Source organism: Oncorhynchus keta, chromosome 28, assembly GCF_023373465.1.
Source record: "Oncorhynchus keta strain PuntledgeMale-10-30-2019 chromosome 28, Oket_V2, whole genome shotgun sequence".
NCBI lineage: Eukaryota > Metazoa > Chordata > Actinopteri > Salmoniformes > Salmonidae > Oncorhynchus > Oncorhynchus keta.
Window position 1 is genome coordinate 9,065,129 of NC_068448.1, and position 18,867 is coordinate 9,083,995.

General features: G+C 46.3%; 1 protein-coding gene across 2 annotated transcripts in view; it reads right to left on the minus strand.

Annotated features, from left to right (window-relative positions):
- Positions 1 to 18,867, minus strand: part of LOC118360451 (SRSF protein kinase 1-like) — a 39,448-nt gene that overhangs the window by 5,951 nt on the left and 14,630 nt on the right. The window contains exons 7-14 of one of the 2 annotated variants that reach the window (XM_052484732.1): positions 18,490 to 18,655; positions 18,323 to 18,348; positions 13,869 to 14,109; positions 12,891 to 13,559; positions 11,941 to 12,041; positions 11,072 to 11,179; positions 9,841 to 9,910; positions 2,476 to 2,568 (exon numbers count right to left, since the gene is read on the minus strand). In XM_052484732.1, the coding sequence (XP_052340692.1) occupies positions 2,476 to 2,568; positions 9,841 to 9,910; positions 11,072 to 11,179; positions 11,941 to 12,041; positions 12,891 to 13,559; positions 13,869 to 14,109; positions 18,323 to 18,348; positions 18,490 to 18,655 (1,474 nt within the window). Of the gene's footprint in view, positions 1 to 2,475; positions 2,569 to 5,503; positions 7,515 to 9,840; positions 9,911 to 11,071; positions 11,180 to 11,940; positions 12,042 to 12,890; positions 13,560 to 13,868; positions 14,110 to 18,322; positions 18,349 to 18,489; positions 18,656 to 18,867 lie in introns of those variants that run through there. The other variant, XM_052484733.1, reaches the window with a different exon arrangement.

Genomic DNA, 18,867 nt, shown 5'->3' on the forward strand with positions numbered 1-18,867 from the left:
AGACAGCACAGTCAGTCTCAGAAAGAGAGCAGGGTTAGACACAGAGACAGCACAGTCAGTCTCAGAAAGAGAGCAGGGTTAGACACAGAGACAGCACAGTCAGTCTCAGAAAGAGAGCAGAGACAGGTCAGTCTCAGACAGAGAGCAGGGTTAGACACAGAGACAGCACAGTCAGTCTCAGAAAGAGAGCAGGGTTAGACACAGAGACAGCACAGTCAGTCTCAGAAAGAGAGCAGGGTTAGACACAGAGACAGCACAGTCAGTCTCAGAAAGAGAGCAGGGTTAGACACAGAGACAGCACAGTCAGTCTCAGAAAGAGAGCAGGGTTAGACACAGAGACAGTCAGTCTCAGAAAGAGAGCAGGGTTAGACACAGAGACAGCACAGTCAGTCTCAGAAAGAGAGCAGGGTTAGACACAGAGACAGCACAGTCAGTCTCAGAAAGAGAACAGGGTTAGACACAGAGACAGCACAGTCAGTCTCAGAAAGAGAGCAGGGTTAGACACAGAGACAGCACAGTCAGTCTCAGAAAGAGAGCAGGGTTAGACACAGAGACAGCACAGTCAGTCTCAGAAAGAGAGCAGGGTTAGACACAGAGACAGCACAGTCAGTCTCAGAAAGAGAGCAGGGTTAGACACAGAGACAGCACAGTCAGTCTCAGAAAGAGAGCAGGGTTAGACACAGAGACAGCACAGTCAGTCTCAGAAAGAGAGCAGGGTTAGACACAGAGACAGCACAGTCAGTCTCAGAAAGAGAGCAGGGTTAGACACAGAGACAGCACAGTCAGTCTCAGAAAGAGAGGGGTTAGACACAGAGACAGCACAGTCAGTCTCAGAAAGAGAGCAGGGTTAGACACAGAGACAGCACAGTCAGTCTCAGAAAGAGAGCAGGGTTAGACACAGAGACAGCACAGTCAGTCTCAGAAAGAGAGCAGGGTTAGACACAGAGACAGCACAGTCAGTCTCAGAAAGAGAGCAGGGTTAGACACAGAGACAGCACAGTCAGTCTCAGAAAGAGAGCAGGGTTAGACACAGAGACAGCACAGTCAGTCTCAGAAAGAGAGCAGGGTTAGACACAGAGACAGCACAGTCAGTCTCAGAAAGAGAGCAGGGTTAGACACAGAGACAGCACAGTCAGTCTCAGAAAGAGAGCAGGGTTAGACACAGAGACAGCACAGTCAGTCTCAGAAAGAGAGCAGGGTTAGACACAGAGACAGCACAGTTAGACAGTCTCAGAAAGAGAGCAGGGTTAGACACAGAGACAGCACAGTCAGTCTCAGAAAGAGAGCAGGGTTAGACACAGAGACAGCACAGTCAGTCTCAGAAAGAGCAGGGTTAGACACAGAGACAGCACAGTCAGTCTCAGACACAGAGACAGAGACAGCACAGTCAGTCTCAGAAAGAGAGCAGGGTTAGACACAGAGACAGCACAGTCAGTCTCAGAAAGAGTTAGACAGAGACAGCACAGTCAGTCTCAGAAAGACAGAGACAGAGACAGTCAGTCTCAGAAAGAGAGCAGGGTTAGACACAGAGACAGCACAGTCAGTCTCAGAAAGAGAGCAGGGTTAGACACAGAGACAGCACAGTCAGTCTCAGAAAGAGAGCAGGGTTAGACACAGAGACAGCACAGTCAGTCTCAGAAAGAGAGCAGGGTTAGACACAGAGACAGCACAGTCAGTCTCAGAAAGAGAGCAGGGTTAGACACAGAGACAGCACAGTCACAGAGACAGTCAGTCTCAGAAAGAGAGCAGGGTTAGACACAGAGACAGCACAGTCAGTCTCAGAAAGAGAGCAGGGTTAGACACAGAGACAGCACAGTCAGTCTCAGAAAGAGAGCAGGGTTAGACACAGAGACAGCACAGTCAGTCTCAGAAAGAGAGCAGGGTTAGACACAGAGACAGCACAGTCAGTCTCAGAAAGAGAGCAGGGTTAGACACAGAGACAGCACAGTCAGTCTCAGAAAGAGAGCAGGGTTAGACACAGAGACAGCACAGTCAGTCTCAGAAAGAGAACAGGGTTAGACACAGAGACAGCACAGTCAGTCTCAGAAAGAGAGCAGGGTTAGACACAGAGACAGCACAGTCAGTCTCAGAAAGAGAACAGGGTTAGGTAGGTCAATCAGACGGGGTTCCTCATCACAACACCATGACAGGGGGACATGACAATAACATAACAATCACAATGACAAAACTCCCCACCATGACACACACACACACACACACACACACACACACACACACACACACACACACACACACACACACACACACACCTTAGACTGTCATTAAAACGTTCTTTATTCTCTTGCTACACAACATTAAAGACCGTCATTCAGCAGTAATCCTGTGATTGTGATTTAACAGAATACTATTGAGGAACATCCAGAAAAACATTCAACATCACTATGAACAACACACACACCAATGTTGACATTTACAACAATGGGGTGGACAGGTCTTCATTTAAAAAAACATTACCTTTCTTGGTGAAAAAATCCTTGGAATATTTCCCAGCCGTTATGAGTTTGCGTGGGACTTGCCCCAGCAGCTCAATGATCAATGCAATATGGTCTGACAAAATAAGAGTAAGAAAAGAGAGGGTGGGGGGGGGGGGGTGGACAACACCAACAACATATTCATCAGACAGTGTTCCAGTCACAGGCCCACCCTGGGTGGAGCGGTGAGGGGGGTTGAGAGAGGGTCAGTCTGACAGCACTTAGAAGAACCCACCATTACTTTTGTGGTGTACAATCACTTTTAAACCCACTGAAAACTAAGTACAGGGGTCAATCAGTTTAAATTCAATTACTTTTTGACAGCATACGTTTAGATTTAAACATGTTTGCCTATGAAATAAGTGGTTAGAAAGTCACTTTTTGGACCCTAATGCCAAAACATTCAGGAGATGTTGCTTCCTAACGGTTGCTTCCTAACGGTTGCTTCCTAACGGTTGCTTCCTAACGGTTGCTTCCTAACGGTTGCTTCCTAACGGTTGCTGCCTAACGGTTGCTGCCTAACGGTTGCTGCCTAACGGTTGCTGCCTAAAGGTTGCTTAAGATTCAAACCTTCTCAAACAGCCCAATTAATTATCTTAGAGGTGCTCCCACAACAATGTCATTTGTACCACATAGAAATTAAAGCATTGGATCCTTCACACACACACCACACTAATCAAGCATTTAGCGACACCCGCATTAGCATCTGCTAATCACATGTATGTGACCAATAAAATACAATTTGATCCCATTCCACTACATTTTCAAGCTTGTTTACTATTATATGAAAGCAAGCTTTGCTTTAGACTTACAAGACCATCATGTTTGATTGAGTGAGCCATTTTGTATTGTATTAACGTGGTGCCTGACTAGTTCGTTAAACCTTTATTTAGCAATGTCATTGAGATACATATATATTTCCATAAAACAACGTTGGTCAGTAGGTGCCCAACATTACATCGAGTGGTGGTCTGTTAAGATACAGTCCCTCATACAGAGGTCTATAGAGCCTGGGAACGTCTGGATTGTCTTAGCAATTGTTATGAACAAGCAAAGGGTAAAAAAATATATGCTTCAAATGAAAACCGTGATGACTACATTAAAATACAGTAGCTTGCATTGGCCTATATATTTAAATGATATTGACATCCATTTTATGGGTAGCCTAGTGGTTAGAGCGTTGGACTAGTAACCAGAAAGTTGAAAGTTCAAACCCCCGAGCTGACAAGGTACACATCTGTCATTCTGCCCCTGAACAGGCAGTTAACCCACTGTTCCCAGGCCGTCATTGAAAATAAGAATTTGTTCTTTAACTGACTTGCCTAGTTAAATAAAGGTAATAGAAATTTAAAAAAAAGAGTTCTGTTTTACTAATTGTAGGATACTGTCAATTGTTTTTGCACCAATTTCTTGATATGTAGGCCCTAACACATGCACAATGTGTCAAATATTTGCTTTAGTGCATAGCCTAAGCATTAAAATAAGCTGCCTCAATATTTGCCAATAGGTGATGTTTTCTCACGAGGATCTGATCCATGATCAGTATCTAAATGTTAAGAACGTTGAACAGAGAGCAACACTGCTCCCTCAAGTTATTTGCTTGTTGACGGTTATTTCGTATTACGGGGACCTACAACGACATCTTTTGGACTTATTTGTTTTGGTGCGGTCCGGACTGGCCTTGACGTAGAAGTGCACGGACGGGATATTCCCTAAAAATACGCCACTTCGATACAAATGACTTTTCGTAGCAGGTTAGGAGAGCATTTTCGCTAAGCCTAATCCTTTTTCCTAACCTCATCCTAATTCTCCTAACCTGCTAAATTACATTCTCCTAACCTGCTAAGTTACATTCTCCTAACTAGCTGGATCGAAGTGGTGTGTTTTAAAGAGAATCTCTTCCATGGAAGTTGATTTTTGGTCCAAACCCAGTGGGAGGAGGCAATCAACAAGCCCATAGAGATGGCCCAGTGGGAGGAGGCCATCAACAAGCCCATAGAGATGGCCCAGTGGGAGGCCATCATCAACAAGCCCATAGAGATGGCCCAGTGGGAGGAGGCCATCAACAAGCCCATAGAGATGGCCCAGTGGGAGGAGGCCATCAACAAGCCCATAGAGATGGCCCAGTGGGAGGAGGCCATCAACAAGCCCATAGAGATGGCCCAGTGGGAGGAGGCCATCAACAAGCCCATAGAGATGGCCCAGTGGGAGGAGGACATCAACAAGCCCATAGAGATGGCCCAGTGGGAGGCCATCATCAACAAGCCCATAGAGATGGCCCAGTGGGAGGAGGCCATCAACAAGCCCATAGAGATGGCCCAGTGGGAGGAGGACATCAACAAGCCCATAGAGATGGCCCAGTGGGAGGAGGACATCAACAAGCCCATAGAGATGGCCCAGTGGGAGGAGGCCATCAAGAAGCCCATAGAGATGGCCCAGTGGGAGGAGGCCATCAACAAGCCCATAGAGATGGCCCAGTGGGAGGAGGACATCAACAAGCCCATAGAGATGGTCCAGAGGGAGGAGGACATCAACCAGCCCATAGAGATGGCCCAGTGGGAGGAGGACATCAACAAGCCCATAGAGATGGCCCAGTGGGAGGAGGACATCAACAAGCCCATAGAGATGGCCCAGTGGGAGGAGGACATCAACAAGCCCATAGAGATGGCCCAGTGGGAGGAGGACATCAACAAACCCATAGAGATGGCCCAGTGGGAGGAGGACATCAACAAGCCCATAGAGATGGCCCAGTGGGAGGAGGCCATCAACAAACCCATAGAGATGGCCCAGTGGGAGGAGGACATCAACAAACCCATAGAGATGGCCCAGTTGGAGGAGGACATCAACAAACCCATAGAGATGGCCCAGTGGGAGGAGGCCATCAACAAGCCCATAGAGATGGCCCGGCTCTCTGTCAACCAGCTGGGTGTTTGCATTTCTATGTGACAGGCGTATGCCCACACTACACCCCTACCATCTAGCAGTGTGTTCCTGGGCAGTACAATAGGCCTCCTACCATCCAGCAGTGTGTTCCTGGGCAGTACAATAGGCCCCTACCATCCAGCAGTGTGTTCCTGGGCAGTACAATAGGCCCCTACCATCCAGCAGTGTGTTCCTGGGCAGTACAATAGGCCCCCTACCATCCAGCAGTGTGTTCCTGGGCAGTACAATAGGCCCCTACCATCCAGCAGTGTGTTCCTGGGCAGTACAATAGGCCTCCTGCCATCCAGCAGTGTGTTCCTGGGCAGTACAATAGGCCCCTACCATCCAGCAGTGTGTTCCTGGGCAGTACAATAGGCCCCTACCATCCAGCAGTGTGTTCCTGGGCAGTACAATAGGCCCCTACCATCCAGCAGTGTGTTCCTGGGCAGTACAATAGGCCCCTACCATCCAGCAGTGTGTTCCTGGGCAGTACAATAGGCCCCTACCATCCAGCAGTGTGTTCCTGGGCAGTACAATAGGCCTCCTGCCATCCAGCAGTGTGTTCCTGGGCAGTACAATAGGCCTCCTGCCATCCAGCAGTGTGTTCCTGGGCAGTACAATAGGCCCCTACCATCCAGCAGTGTGTTCCTGGGCAGTACAATAGGCCTCCTGCCATCCAGCAGTGTGTTCCTGGGCAGTACAATAGGCCTCTACCATCCAGCAGTGTGTTCCTGGGCAGTACAATAGGCCCCCTACCATCCAGCAGTGTGTTCCTGGGCAGTACAATAGGCCCCCTGCCATCCAGCAGTGTGTTCCTGGGCAGTACAATAGGCCCCTACCATCCAGCAGTGTGTTCCTGGGCAGTACAATAGGCCTCCTGCCATCCAGCAGTGTGTTCCTGGGCAGTACAATAGGCCTCTACCATCTAGCAGTGTGTTCCTGGGCAGTACAATATAAATGGCGTGCACCTTACAGATGAGGGCAATAACCTCGTCCCTTGAGAGTCAGAGCTGGTCTCACCTCCGTTCCAGCAAGACGCATAATTTGCCTACTGCCATAATCAATTTAATAATCAAATTAACACTGTATGCAAACGTACTCAAGCAGGCAATGATTCTGATGTTTTACCTGTGCAGCACCATCACACCCAGACTAGTTTTTACATTCAGATTTTCTGGGCACACACTGAAAAGTAACTTGACACTTTATCCGAATGCCAGAATTTACTCTACATGTTTGAAACAGCGCTGCTGTCAGTCTGGTAAGTTGCTAGCATGCATTTGCACACTTGCAGTGCACAACTGAACCGAAGCTTGCGCTTACATGTGCGTATGGGGTTCAACCATTTTCTATATGCAGTTCAACATAGCTAGCTTACCGTTTCTTAAATTAAACATTTTGGGCTATGGTGCGTGTTGTAGTCTTGGTTATTCTTAGGTCGATGAAATGTAGCATAGCTAACTGCAGTGTTTGTCCTGTTTGAAATCTGTCTACCTTTTTCTTACTGTAGCTTGCTCTATTGAGTAACTGTTGGCCTTACAAACATATTTCAGTGCAAAAAGGTGAAAAGTCCAATGATCAATTTATGGATGCTGTCGTCTCCTCCTTATCCAACACCGACATATTGAGCTATATGTTAGGTTGGGGCAAGAAATGTACATTTTTTCACCTAATGCTAAATGACCCTGTTAAAAATCCAGTATGTGGTTCTCGGTAATGGCTGGGCAGCTCATGACGAGGAGTGTGTTGGTTTACCTCCAATCAAGTTGATTAGCAAATGTTCTTCAACATTGGTGCCATAGTGGCTTAGATCCGGATGGTCGGGAGATTTGAATTGAACTTCAAACAATCCCTACTATAGTTTGTACCAACCGGACATTGGAATGTTAGCAATTGGGATGGTGGGGCTTCTGTTGCAGTCAGAGGACCTTGCCTGCGTTACCTCCCTACTCTTCCCACACCCCTCCCACGTCCCCCAGGGCAGGCCACAGACACACAGTAGCATACCTCTTCTGGTGAAGTATTCCTGTGAGAATTTCCCACTCAGTGCATAGTGACGGGGAACTTTTCCCAACAGCTCAATAATCAGAGCCAGGTGGTCTGGAGGCCCCGGGCAGATCACAGAGAGAGAGAGAGAGGGATAGAACAGGGAACGAGGAGAGAGCAGAAAGAGAGGAGGGAGACAAAGCAGGGGATACAGGGAAATAGAGGGGATGGTGAAGAAGCAGAACAGAGCCAAGTGGCAGCATATTAAGACAAATGGATAAAGATGATGGCGTAATGGCATGAAATGACGCAGATGTACGACAAAACACTAGAATGATTCTAATTCTACAGAGAAAAGCCCACAGTCTCTTTGCCAACATAAACAACTGCAGTGGTTTGAAAGAAGGTTTTTAAGTGCAGAAAGCCTCTGTATCAGTGGACTGAAGCCTTGTGACAATGACCAAAGGAGTTGGGCAAGATGGCACAAACACATCTGGAGCAAGATACTTGGTTTCTGTTTCACATAAGACACGCCAGTAAGATGGAGAATGGCAATGAAATCATTCATTGGGGTTAGCTGTTAGAAACTCATCACGGCAGTATACACACACACACACACAGCCAATCTATAAGGAAGTGTTTAGATGCAAGGTGTGAGCAGTAGGAGATAGATAGCTGTAGCTGACAGCAGAACCTGAAGACATCATAGAGTAAACTGAAATGACATTCCTCCTTATAAGGCTGCACAAGCCAAGGCGTGCCAGTTAGATGTAGCGTAGCCCAGGGCTTTTCTCAGCCAACAACACGCCACTGAAACAATCAAGCCACTGCAAACTGAAAAAGTTTACTGCACATGCAGATGTGAGCAAAGCAGGGTACAGTTAGGTAAAGGAGGTGGAGAACAGCTGAAGAGTAACGTAGGGATGAGGTGAATGAGGGATGAGTAGGAAAAGGGGTGGGGATATGTGGGCACCATCTTCAGAAATATGGCTCCAATTTGTTATAGTGGAAATAGACACAGGAATGCAAGTAGGTACCCAACATCACATGATCATAGATTTACTCATAACAATAATGTCCAATAAACACCAAACAGGTTTTCTTGGACTAAAAAGCGCTTTCAATGGAAGATCTCCACTGAACGTGGTTTTTAGTCCAAGACGAGGTTTAAAATATCTGGGAAACTGTCCCTTTAAAGATGGACTATAACTGCTGCTGCCAACTCTTCTGGAAATATATGGCATGACAATAATGGAATAGTTGGCTAAAAGCACAATGTATAGGACCAGGCTAGCTGACGTATGCTAAACCAGGACTCTCCAACCCTGTTCCTGGAGAGCTACCCTCCTGTAGGTTCACTCCAACCCTGTTCCTGGACAGCTACCCTCCTGTAGGTTCTCACTCCAACCCTGTTCCTGGACAGCTACCCTCCTGTAGGTTCTCACTCCAACCCTGTTCCTGGAGTTACTCTCCTGAGAACCCAACCCTGTTCCTGGACGGTAGCTCCTCCAGGAACAGGGTTGGAGCTACCCTCCTGAGAAGCTGTTCCTGGGTGGTAGCCTCCAGGAACAGGGTCCTGGAGTGAGAACCTACAGGACGGTAGCTCTCCAAGAACAGGGTTGGAGTGAGAACCTACAGGACGGTAGCTCTCCAGGAACAGGGTTGGAGTGAGAACCTACAGGACGGTAGCTCTCCAGGAACAGGGTTGGAGTGAGAACCTACAGGACGGTAGCTCTCCAGGAACAGGGTTGGAGTGAGAACCTACAGGACTGTAGCTCTCCAGGAACAGGGTTGGAGTGAGAACCTACAGGACCATAACTCACCAGGAACAGGGTTGGAGTGAGAACCTACAGGACCATAACTCTCCAGGAACAGGGTTGGAGTGAGAACCTACAGGACCATAACTCTCCAGGAACAGGGTTTGAGAGCCCAAATGGCTATTCAACTAATATCACTTAAAGGACTTACACAAACCGTGGTGTTTATATTGTCATCTGGACTACTATTCAAATCATACAATAGTGTACCACCAAACGCATTGCACAGTATCGTACCATCGAATCCACCTACTGCAAAAAGCGTCAGTTGATTTTTAAATCATTAATTCATAATTAGGACCAACTAAAACCCTAAAAGTGATGGAGATTAAATGACAACGCATTCATATTTTGGTAAAGCTTTTCACAGTAGGCCAATGGTTAATATCACAAATCCAAAATGGCTCTTCCTTGCATATTAGGCAGCTGAAGCAATTTCCAACATATGTACATATCTGCCATTTTCAAATGAAAATTTTCAAATGAAAATATAAAATATAGCTCTGTATTCAACATACATTAAAAACAGACTGCTACAGCGTAGAGACAACCATCGAAACACTAAAACAGGAAAAGACCAGCTTAAGTAGATCCAAATCAAGCAGCAGAGTACGTATCACTACCTTCGTCCCTGGAGTAATCTTCCCCGGAATGGGGCTCAAACAAGTAGTCCCCAGTAGCCAGCTCAAAAGCCTGCAGAGACAAGAAAACAAACTATAAACATAAATAGCAACAAAACACAGACAGGAAACAGACACTATACTGTAGGGAGAAAGACAGTCAGCCATTCTAAATATTATCTACTTCCTAAACAGGAAATTTACTTGGCTAGTAATAAAGGGAATTCTAGTCCTTAACTTTGTGATCCATCTAAGACAACCTAAGTTAGTTAGTAAATAAATAATGAAGCCAATTTGTATATTGCTGATTCATGATCTATGTCAGGGTTCGTGCAAATATCCAAGGGTTTGAGACGTTCAGTAATGAGACTGATGAGGTAATACATTAACAGAAGACTAATCGACAAGATAACAAAATATCTGAAGTTAGTCAGGGAAATTGAAACTATAAACATTTTTCCGTGGTGCCCCAACTTCCTAGTTAATTACTATTCTGTGATTCTTTGAAATACAGAATACACAGAGAATTGATTTGATAATATACATTATTCACATTTAATGACAGAAAACGCCACAACAGAGGGCATAGGTCCACCCACTGGGGTGCCTGGCCCAGCCAAACAGAGTTTTTCCACACAAAAGGGGTTTATTACAGACAGAAATACTCCTTCAGACGATCCCACAGGTGAAGAAGCCGGGGGTCCTGGGCTGGCGTGGTTACACGTGGTCTGTGGTTGTGAGGCCGGTTAGACGTACTGCCAAATTCTCTACAACGACGTCGGAGGCAGTTTATGGCAGAGAAATTAACATGACATTTTCTGGCAACATCTCTGGTGGACATTCCTGCAGGCAGTATGCCAATTGCACGCTCCCTTAAAACTTGAGACCGTGGCACTGTCATGTGACAAAACTGCACATGTTAGAGTGAACTTTTATTGTCCCCAGCACAAGTTGCATCTGTGTATTGATCATGCTGTTTAATCAGCTTCTTGATATGCCACACCTGTCAGGTGGATGTATTATCTATTGCAAAGGAGAAATGCTCACTAACGGGGATGTAAACAAATTTATGCACAACATTTGAGAGAAATACATTTTTTGTGGGTATGGAACATTTCTGTGTTCTTTTATTTCCGCTCATGAAACATGGGACCAATATTTTACATGTTGCGTTTATATTTTTGTTCAGTATGTATGCATGTAAAGTGTGTAAGTGGTTGTTGTCCAGTCTTACCATGCAGGCTGTACTCCATATGTCAGCTGGTGTGTTGTAGCCAGAGCCAATGAGCACCTCTAGAGAACGGTACTGTCTCGTCTGAATGTCTTCTGTAAAGTGCTTGTGCTGCGGAGGAGACAAAGGTCAACGGGACTACGAACTACAGTTTCTACTCAGATCAGATCAAATAGAGAGAGACAGGTAGTCAACGGGACTACGAACTACAGTTTCTACTCAGATCAGATCAAATAGAGAGAGACAGGTAGTCAACGGGACTACGAACTACAGTTTCTACTCAGATCAGATCAAATAGAGAGAGACAGGTAGTCAACGGGACTACGAACTACAGTTTCTACTCAGATCAGATCAAATAGAGAGAGACAGGTAGTCAACGGGACTACTAAATACGACTCAGATCAGATCAAATAGAGAGAGACAGGTAGTCAACGGGACTACTAACTAAATAGAGAGAGACAGTTTCTACTCAGATCAGACTACTCAAATAGAGAGAGACAGGTAGTCAACGGGACTACGAACAACAGTTTCTACTCAGATCAGATCAAATAGAGAGAGACAGGTAGTCAACGGGACTACGAACTACAGTTTCTACTCAGATCAGATCAAATAGAGAGAGACAGGTAGTCAACGGGACTACGAACTACGGTTTCTACTCAGATCAGATCAAATAGAGAGAGACAGGTAGACCCTGATCTGAGTAGAAACAGTAGTTAGTAGTCCCGTTGACTAAGAGTGAGCATTTCAGTGAGTCTATCTGGAGGGTGCCCATTTTCCATTGCACCAGGCAAGCTCAACTAAGCAGGCAGGCAACATCGATACCTGGTAGACTTAAGCAGGAAATCCCTTGGGTCATCTGCACAGATACTCACCACCCAGCAGGCGTTCCCCAGGTCTGCTATCTTGACCTTCAGTCTGCCTGCATTAACTGGCTCCAGGGGGTTGACCAGGAGGTTTCCTGCTGCTAGTTTGGCTGCATCCCAAGAGAGCGTGAGGGAGAGAGAGCAAGGGAAAGGCGGAGTGAGAGAGAGAGAGAGGAAGGGAAAGGTGGAGGGAGAGAGAGAGAGAGAGAGGAAGGGGAAGGTGGAGGGAGAGAGAGAGAGAGAGGAAGGGGAAGGTGGAGGGAGAGAGAGAGAGAGAGGAAGGGGAAGGTGGAGGGAGGGAGAGAGAGAGAGGAAGGGGAAGGCGGAGAGGAAGACAACCAGCCATTTCAACACTGACCTGACAGTAAAATAAAGGACAAACACAAACTACTGTACTTACAAGTCAGATGAGGCGATCACTTTGTTCAATCATAACTAACCTTCTGGTTGAATAGAGATAAACATAGAGCCATGGAGACACAGCTCCACCACAAGGCAGGGCTCTGAAAGTGAGACCATTTTACTGTGCGACCTGACATTTTTATTTAGGAGCACCAGTGCGGGAAGGCGGAGAAAACAACCAGCCATTATCACCCAGAAAATGATAAACTGTTGCATCAAGTCAGATGAGCCACTTTGTTCAATCATAACAACCCTGGTTGAATAGAGCAGCCCTGAGCGTACCACAAGCAGCCCTGAAAGTGAGACCATTTTACTGCCCTGCATTTTTATTTAGGAGCACCCTGCATCTAGAAAAATTATCACCCAGATGATAACTGTTGCATCGAGCAGCCCTTGGGTGCCATGGAGATTCATGAACGTCGTTCTTACAGTTACGACAAAGAAAACGTTGTTACATCATATTTTTTCATTGTGCTCCTACATTTTTTTCAGCTTAGGAACAAACGTGCTCCACCCTGCATAGCAGCGTAATGTTCACAACAAGATGGTCTACTCACCATCCTTTAGACTCTCCTGTTCTCCTCCATACTGGATGTTATCCAGCATCTCTGTGGCCTCCTCCTCCTCATGACTCCTGTTCTGCTCCTCCTCCTCCCAACTCCTATCCTGCGCCTCCTCCGTGACTTCCTCCTGATTCTTCTTCTCCTGTTCCTCCTCTTCCGGTGACAGCTCCTCCTCCTCACGGACCCTGAAGCTTGTTGACTCCATCTCAGATGCTTCTCTCCTTATCTCAGTCACCTTCCTGGGTAGAGCTCCACTCCCCTCACTCTCTGGGGTCTTAGGTTCCTCTGTTTCTGGGGACACCAGGCCGTTACACACGGGTTGAGGAGGTGGAGACTCCTGACCATTTGACACCTTTTTTGACCCCTGTGGGTTTGATAATATTGACTCCTGTGGGTTTGATAATATTGACTCCTGTGGGTTTGATAATATGGACTCCTGTGGGTTTGATAATATGGACTCCTGTGGGTTTGACTCCTGAAGAAGAACGTGATCTTCTGCTGGGTCTGTGTTACCGTTGTGTTGGTCTTCCTCCTTCCACTGTGCCTTCCTCTCCTTTGTTTCATCTTCCTCTTCCTCTGGACGAAGGCCGTTAAAGTTCACCTCTACCTCAGTTATTATGCTTTCTGGTACGATCCGCGTAACTTCCGCACCCGCAATGTACGCTGGATAAACAAGAAAAGAACACATCATTAGATTTAGTGGAGGCTGGACTACTAGTTCCCTTCTAATTAGTCTGATTCTGTGTTGTTTTTCATCCTGGTCTTGGAGACCCACTGGGTGTGCAGGTTTTTGTCCCAGCCCAGCTGGGCTTGATAATTAGTAGATTAGTTGAGTCAGGTGCATCAGTGCTGAGCAAAAAGCCTGTAGAACCCAGTGTGGATCTCCAGGCCCATGATTGAAAAAGACTAATCTAAACCAACTTCCCCTTGAGAGACAATACATTTGTAATGAGTTGAATTCCAGAAACTCACCGGTTGTGTCTTGGCTGGATGTCTCCTGTAAGGAAACCTGTCTGAGAGGAGCACAATATGTCCGCTGCTGTTTGGAAGAGACTGGAGACTCTGGGTCCTCTTCATCTTCATCCTCCTCATCTCCCCTCCCCGGAGCCTTCTCCATCTCCTCCAGATCCAGAATGCACTTCTCCAACAACTCCGCCTGACGCTTCTGCTTCTTCTTTAACTTCTTCTTCTTGTTTTTGGACATTTTGGCCACCTGGAAAAGAGGAAGACAAACAGTGAGCCAGACAGAACACAACAGGGGTTTAGTAACAACAACGACAGGGGTTCAGTAACAACAACGACAGGGGTTCAGTAACAACAACGACAGGGGTTCAGTAACAACAGGGGTTCAGTAACAACAACAGGGGTTCAGTAACAACAACAGGGGTTCAGTAACAACAACAGGGGTTCAGTAACAACAACAGGGTTTCAGTAACAACAACAGGGGTTCAGTAACAACAACAGGGGTTCAGTAACAACAACAGGGGTTCAGTAACAACAACAGGGGTTCAGTAACAACGACAGGGGTTCAGTAACAACAGGGGTTCAGTAACAACAACAGGGGTTCAGTAACAACAACAGGGGTTCAGTAACAACAACAGGGGTTCAGTAACAACGACAGGGGTTCAGTAACAACGACAGGGGTTCAGTAACAACGACAGGGGTTCAGTAACAACGACAGGGGTTCAGTAACAACGACAGGGGTTTAGTAACAACAACAACAACAGGGGTTTAGTAACAACAACAGGGGTTTAGTAACAACAACAGGGGTTTAGTAACAACAACAGGGGTTTAGTAACAACAACAGGGGTTTAGTAACAGCAACAGGGGTTTAGTAACAACAACAGGGGTTTAGTAACAACAACAGGGGTTTAGTAACAACAGGGGTTTAGTAACAACAACAGGGGTTTAGTAACAGCAACAGGGGTTCAGTAAAAACAACGACAGGGGTTCAGTAAAAACAACGACAGGGGTTCAGTAACAACAACGACAGGGGTTCAGTAACAACAACGACAGGGGTTCAGTAACAACAACGACAGGGGTTCAGTAACAACAACGACAGGGGTTCAGTAACAACAACGACAGGGGTTCAGTAACAACAACGACAGGGGTTCAGTAACAACAGGGGTTCAGTAACAACAGGGGTTCAGTAACAACAGGGGTTCAGTAACAACAGGGGTTTAGTAGCAACAACAGGGGTTCAGTAGCAACAACAGGGGTTTAGTAACAACGACAGGGGTTCAGTAACAACAACAGGGGTTCAACAACGACGGGTTCAGTAACAACCACAACCACAGGGCTTCAGTAACAACAACAACAACAGGGCTTCAGTAACAACAACAACGAGGTTCAGTAACAACAACAGGGGTTCAGTAACAACAACAGGGGTTCAGTAACAACAACAACAGGGGTTCAGTAATAACAACAACGACAGGGGTTCAGTAACAACGACAGGGGTTCAGTAACAACGACAGGGGTTCAGTAACAACAACAACAGGGGTTCAGTAACAACAACAGGGGTTCAGTAACAACAACAACAGGGGTTCAGTAACAACAACAACAGGGGTTCAGTAACAACAACAACAAGGGGTTCAGTAACAACAACAGGGGTTCAGTAACAACAACAGGGGTTCAGTAACAACAACAGGGGTTCAGTAACAACAACAGGGGTTCAGTAACAACGACAGGGGTTCAGTAACAACGACAGGGGTTCAGTAACAACAGGGGTTTAGTAACAACAACAACAACAGGGGTTCAGTAACAACAACAGGGGTTCAGTAACAACGACAGGGGTTCAGTAACAACGACAGGGGTTCAGTAACAACGACAGGGGTTCAGTAACAACGACAGGGGTTCAGTAACAACGACAGGGGTTCAGTAACAACGACAGGGGTTTAGTAACAACAACAACAACAGGGGTTTAGTAACAACAACAACAGGGGTTTAGTAACAACAACAGGGGTTTAGTAACAACAACAGGGGTTTAGTAACAACAACAGGGGTTTAGTAACAACAACAGGGTTTAGTAACAACAACAGGGTTTAGTAACAACAACAGGGGTTCAGTAAAAACAACGACAGGGGTTCAGTAAAAACAACGACAGGGGTTCAGTAAAAACAACGACAGGGGTTCAGTAAAAACAACGACAGGGGTTCAGTAACAACAACGACAGGGGTTCAGTAACAACAACGACAGGGGTTCAGTAACAACAACAACAGGGGTTCAGTAACAACAACGACAGGGGTTCAGTAACAACAACGACAGGGGTTCAGTAACAACAGGGGTTCAGTAACAACAACGACAGGGGTTCAGTAACAACAGGGGTTCAGTAACAACAGGGGTTCAGTAACAACAGGGGTTTAGTAGCAACAACAGGGGTTTAGTAGCAACAACAGGGGTTCAGTAGCAACAACAGGGGTTTAGTAACAACGACAGGGGTTCAGTAACAACAACAGGGGTTCAACAACGACGGGTTCAGTAACAACCACAACCACAGGGCTTCAGTAACAACAACAACAACAGGGCTTCAGTAACAACAACAACGAGGTTCAGTAACAACAACGAGGTTCAGTAACAACAACAGGGGTTCAGTAACAACAACAACAGGGGTTCAGTAATAACAACAACGACAGGGGTTCAGTAACAACAGGGGTTCAGTAACAACAGGGGTTCAGTAACAACAACAACAGGGGTTCAGTAACAACAACAACAGGGGTTCAGTAACAACAACAACAGGGGTTCAGTAACAACAACAGGGGTTCAGTAACAACAACAACAGGGGTTCAGTAACAACAACATGGGTTCAGTAACAACAACAACAGGGGTTCAGTAACAACAACAACAGGGGTTCAGTAACAACAACAACAACAGGGGTTCAGTAACAACAACAACAACAGGGGTTCAGTAACAACAACAACAGGGGTTCAGTAACAACAACAACAACAACAGGGGTTCAGTAACAACAACAACAACAACAGGGGTTCAGTAACAACAACAACAACAGGGGTTCAGTAACAACAACAACGACAGGGGTTCAGTAACAACAACAACGACAGGGGTTCAGTAACAACAACAACGACAGGGGTTCAGTAACAACAACAACGACAGGGGTTCAGTAACAACAACAACGACAGGGGTTCAGTAACAACAACGACAACGACAGGGGTTCAATAACAACAACGACAGCGACAGGGGTTCAGTAACAACAGCGACAGGGGTTCAGTAACAACAGCGACAGGGGTTCAGTAACAACAGCGACAGGGGTTCAGTAACAACAGCGACAGGGGTTCAGTAACAACAACGACAGGGGTTCAGTAACAACAGCGACAGGGGTTCAGTAACAACAGCGACAGGGGTTCAGTAACAACAGCGACAGGGGTTCAGTAACAACAACGACAGGGGTTCAGTAACAACAACGACAGGGGTTCAGTAACAACAACGACAGGGGTTCAGTAACAACAACGACAGGGGTTCAGTAACAACAACGACAGGGGTTCAGTAACAACAACGACAGGGGTTCAGTAACAACAACGACAGGGGTTCAGTAACAACAACGACAGGGGTTCAGTAACAACAACGACAGGGGTTCAGTAACAACAACGACAGGGGTTCAGTAACAACAACGACAGGGGTTCAGTAACAACAACGACAGGGGTTCAGTAACAACAACGACAGGGGTTCAGTAACAACAACGACAGGGGTTCAGTAACAACAACGACAGGGGTTCAGTAACAACAACGACAGGGGTTCAGTAACAACAACGACAGGGGTTCAGTAACAACAACGACAGGGGTTCAGTAACAACAACGACAGGGGTTCAGTAACAACAACGACAGGGGTTCAGTAACAACAACGACAGGGGTTCAGGGGTTCAGTAACGACAGGGGTTCAGTAACGACAGGGGTTCAGTAACAACGACAGGGGTTCAGTAACAACGACAGGGGTTCAGTAACAACGACAGGGGTTCAGTAACAACGACAGGGGTTCAGTAACAACGACAGGGGTTCAGTAACAACGACAGGGGTTCAGTAACAACGACAGGGGTTCAGTAACAACGACAGGGGTTCAGTAACAACGACAGGGGTTCAGTAACAACGACAGGGGTTCAGTAACAACGACAGGGGTTCAGTAACAACGACAGGGGTTCAGTAACAACGACAGGGGTTCAGTAACAACAACAGGGGTTCAGTAACAACAACAGGGGTTCAGTAACAACAACATTGGTTCAGTAACAACAGGGGTTCAGTAACAACAACAACAGGCGTTCAGTAACAACAACAACAGGGGTTCAGTAACAACAACAACAGGGGTTCAGTAACAACAACAGGGGTTTAGTAACAACAGGGGTTTAGTAACAACAACAGGGATTCAGTAACAACAAAAGGGGTTTAGTAACGACAAACAAATCTCAAGCAGAGACAACTTACTGCTTTTGGAGCTGGTGCTGTGCTGACTGAAAAGAGACAGAGCCAAGTAAGAATACAAACCAATAATAACCTTGTGCCCAAACCCAGAAAAAGCAGGGCCTCCCAATAAACTGGAAGTAGGGCACTGCATCACAGTACTCAGTGTGTACTATGTGTATAGCCCCTACCTGCGGACCCTGAGGGAGGGGGAGCCCCTGCTTTCTGCCACTCTGTAGCCTCTGCTGCCAGCCTCCTCACATAAGGCTCATTCACCGTCAGCAGGATGTTCTCTGGCTTGATGTCAGTGTGGATGATCTCACACTTGGTGTGAAGGTAGTCCAGGCCTTGGAGAACCTGAATAACATGACATAAATGACATTTTAGTCTCTTATCCAGCGTGATTTACTTTCACTACATCCAATTAAAGGAAGATAAAACAACCACATATCAGATATGGCAAGTAAAACCTTCAAACATCCACAAACACTTATAGGGGGAAACAATGTCTCTCATCACACATTGTTTAAATAAATGTGGATTCGAGTAGCTAGCTAGGTAGCACACGC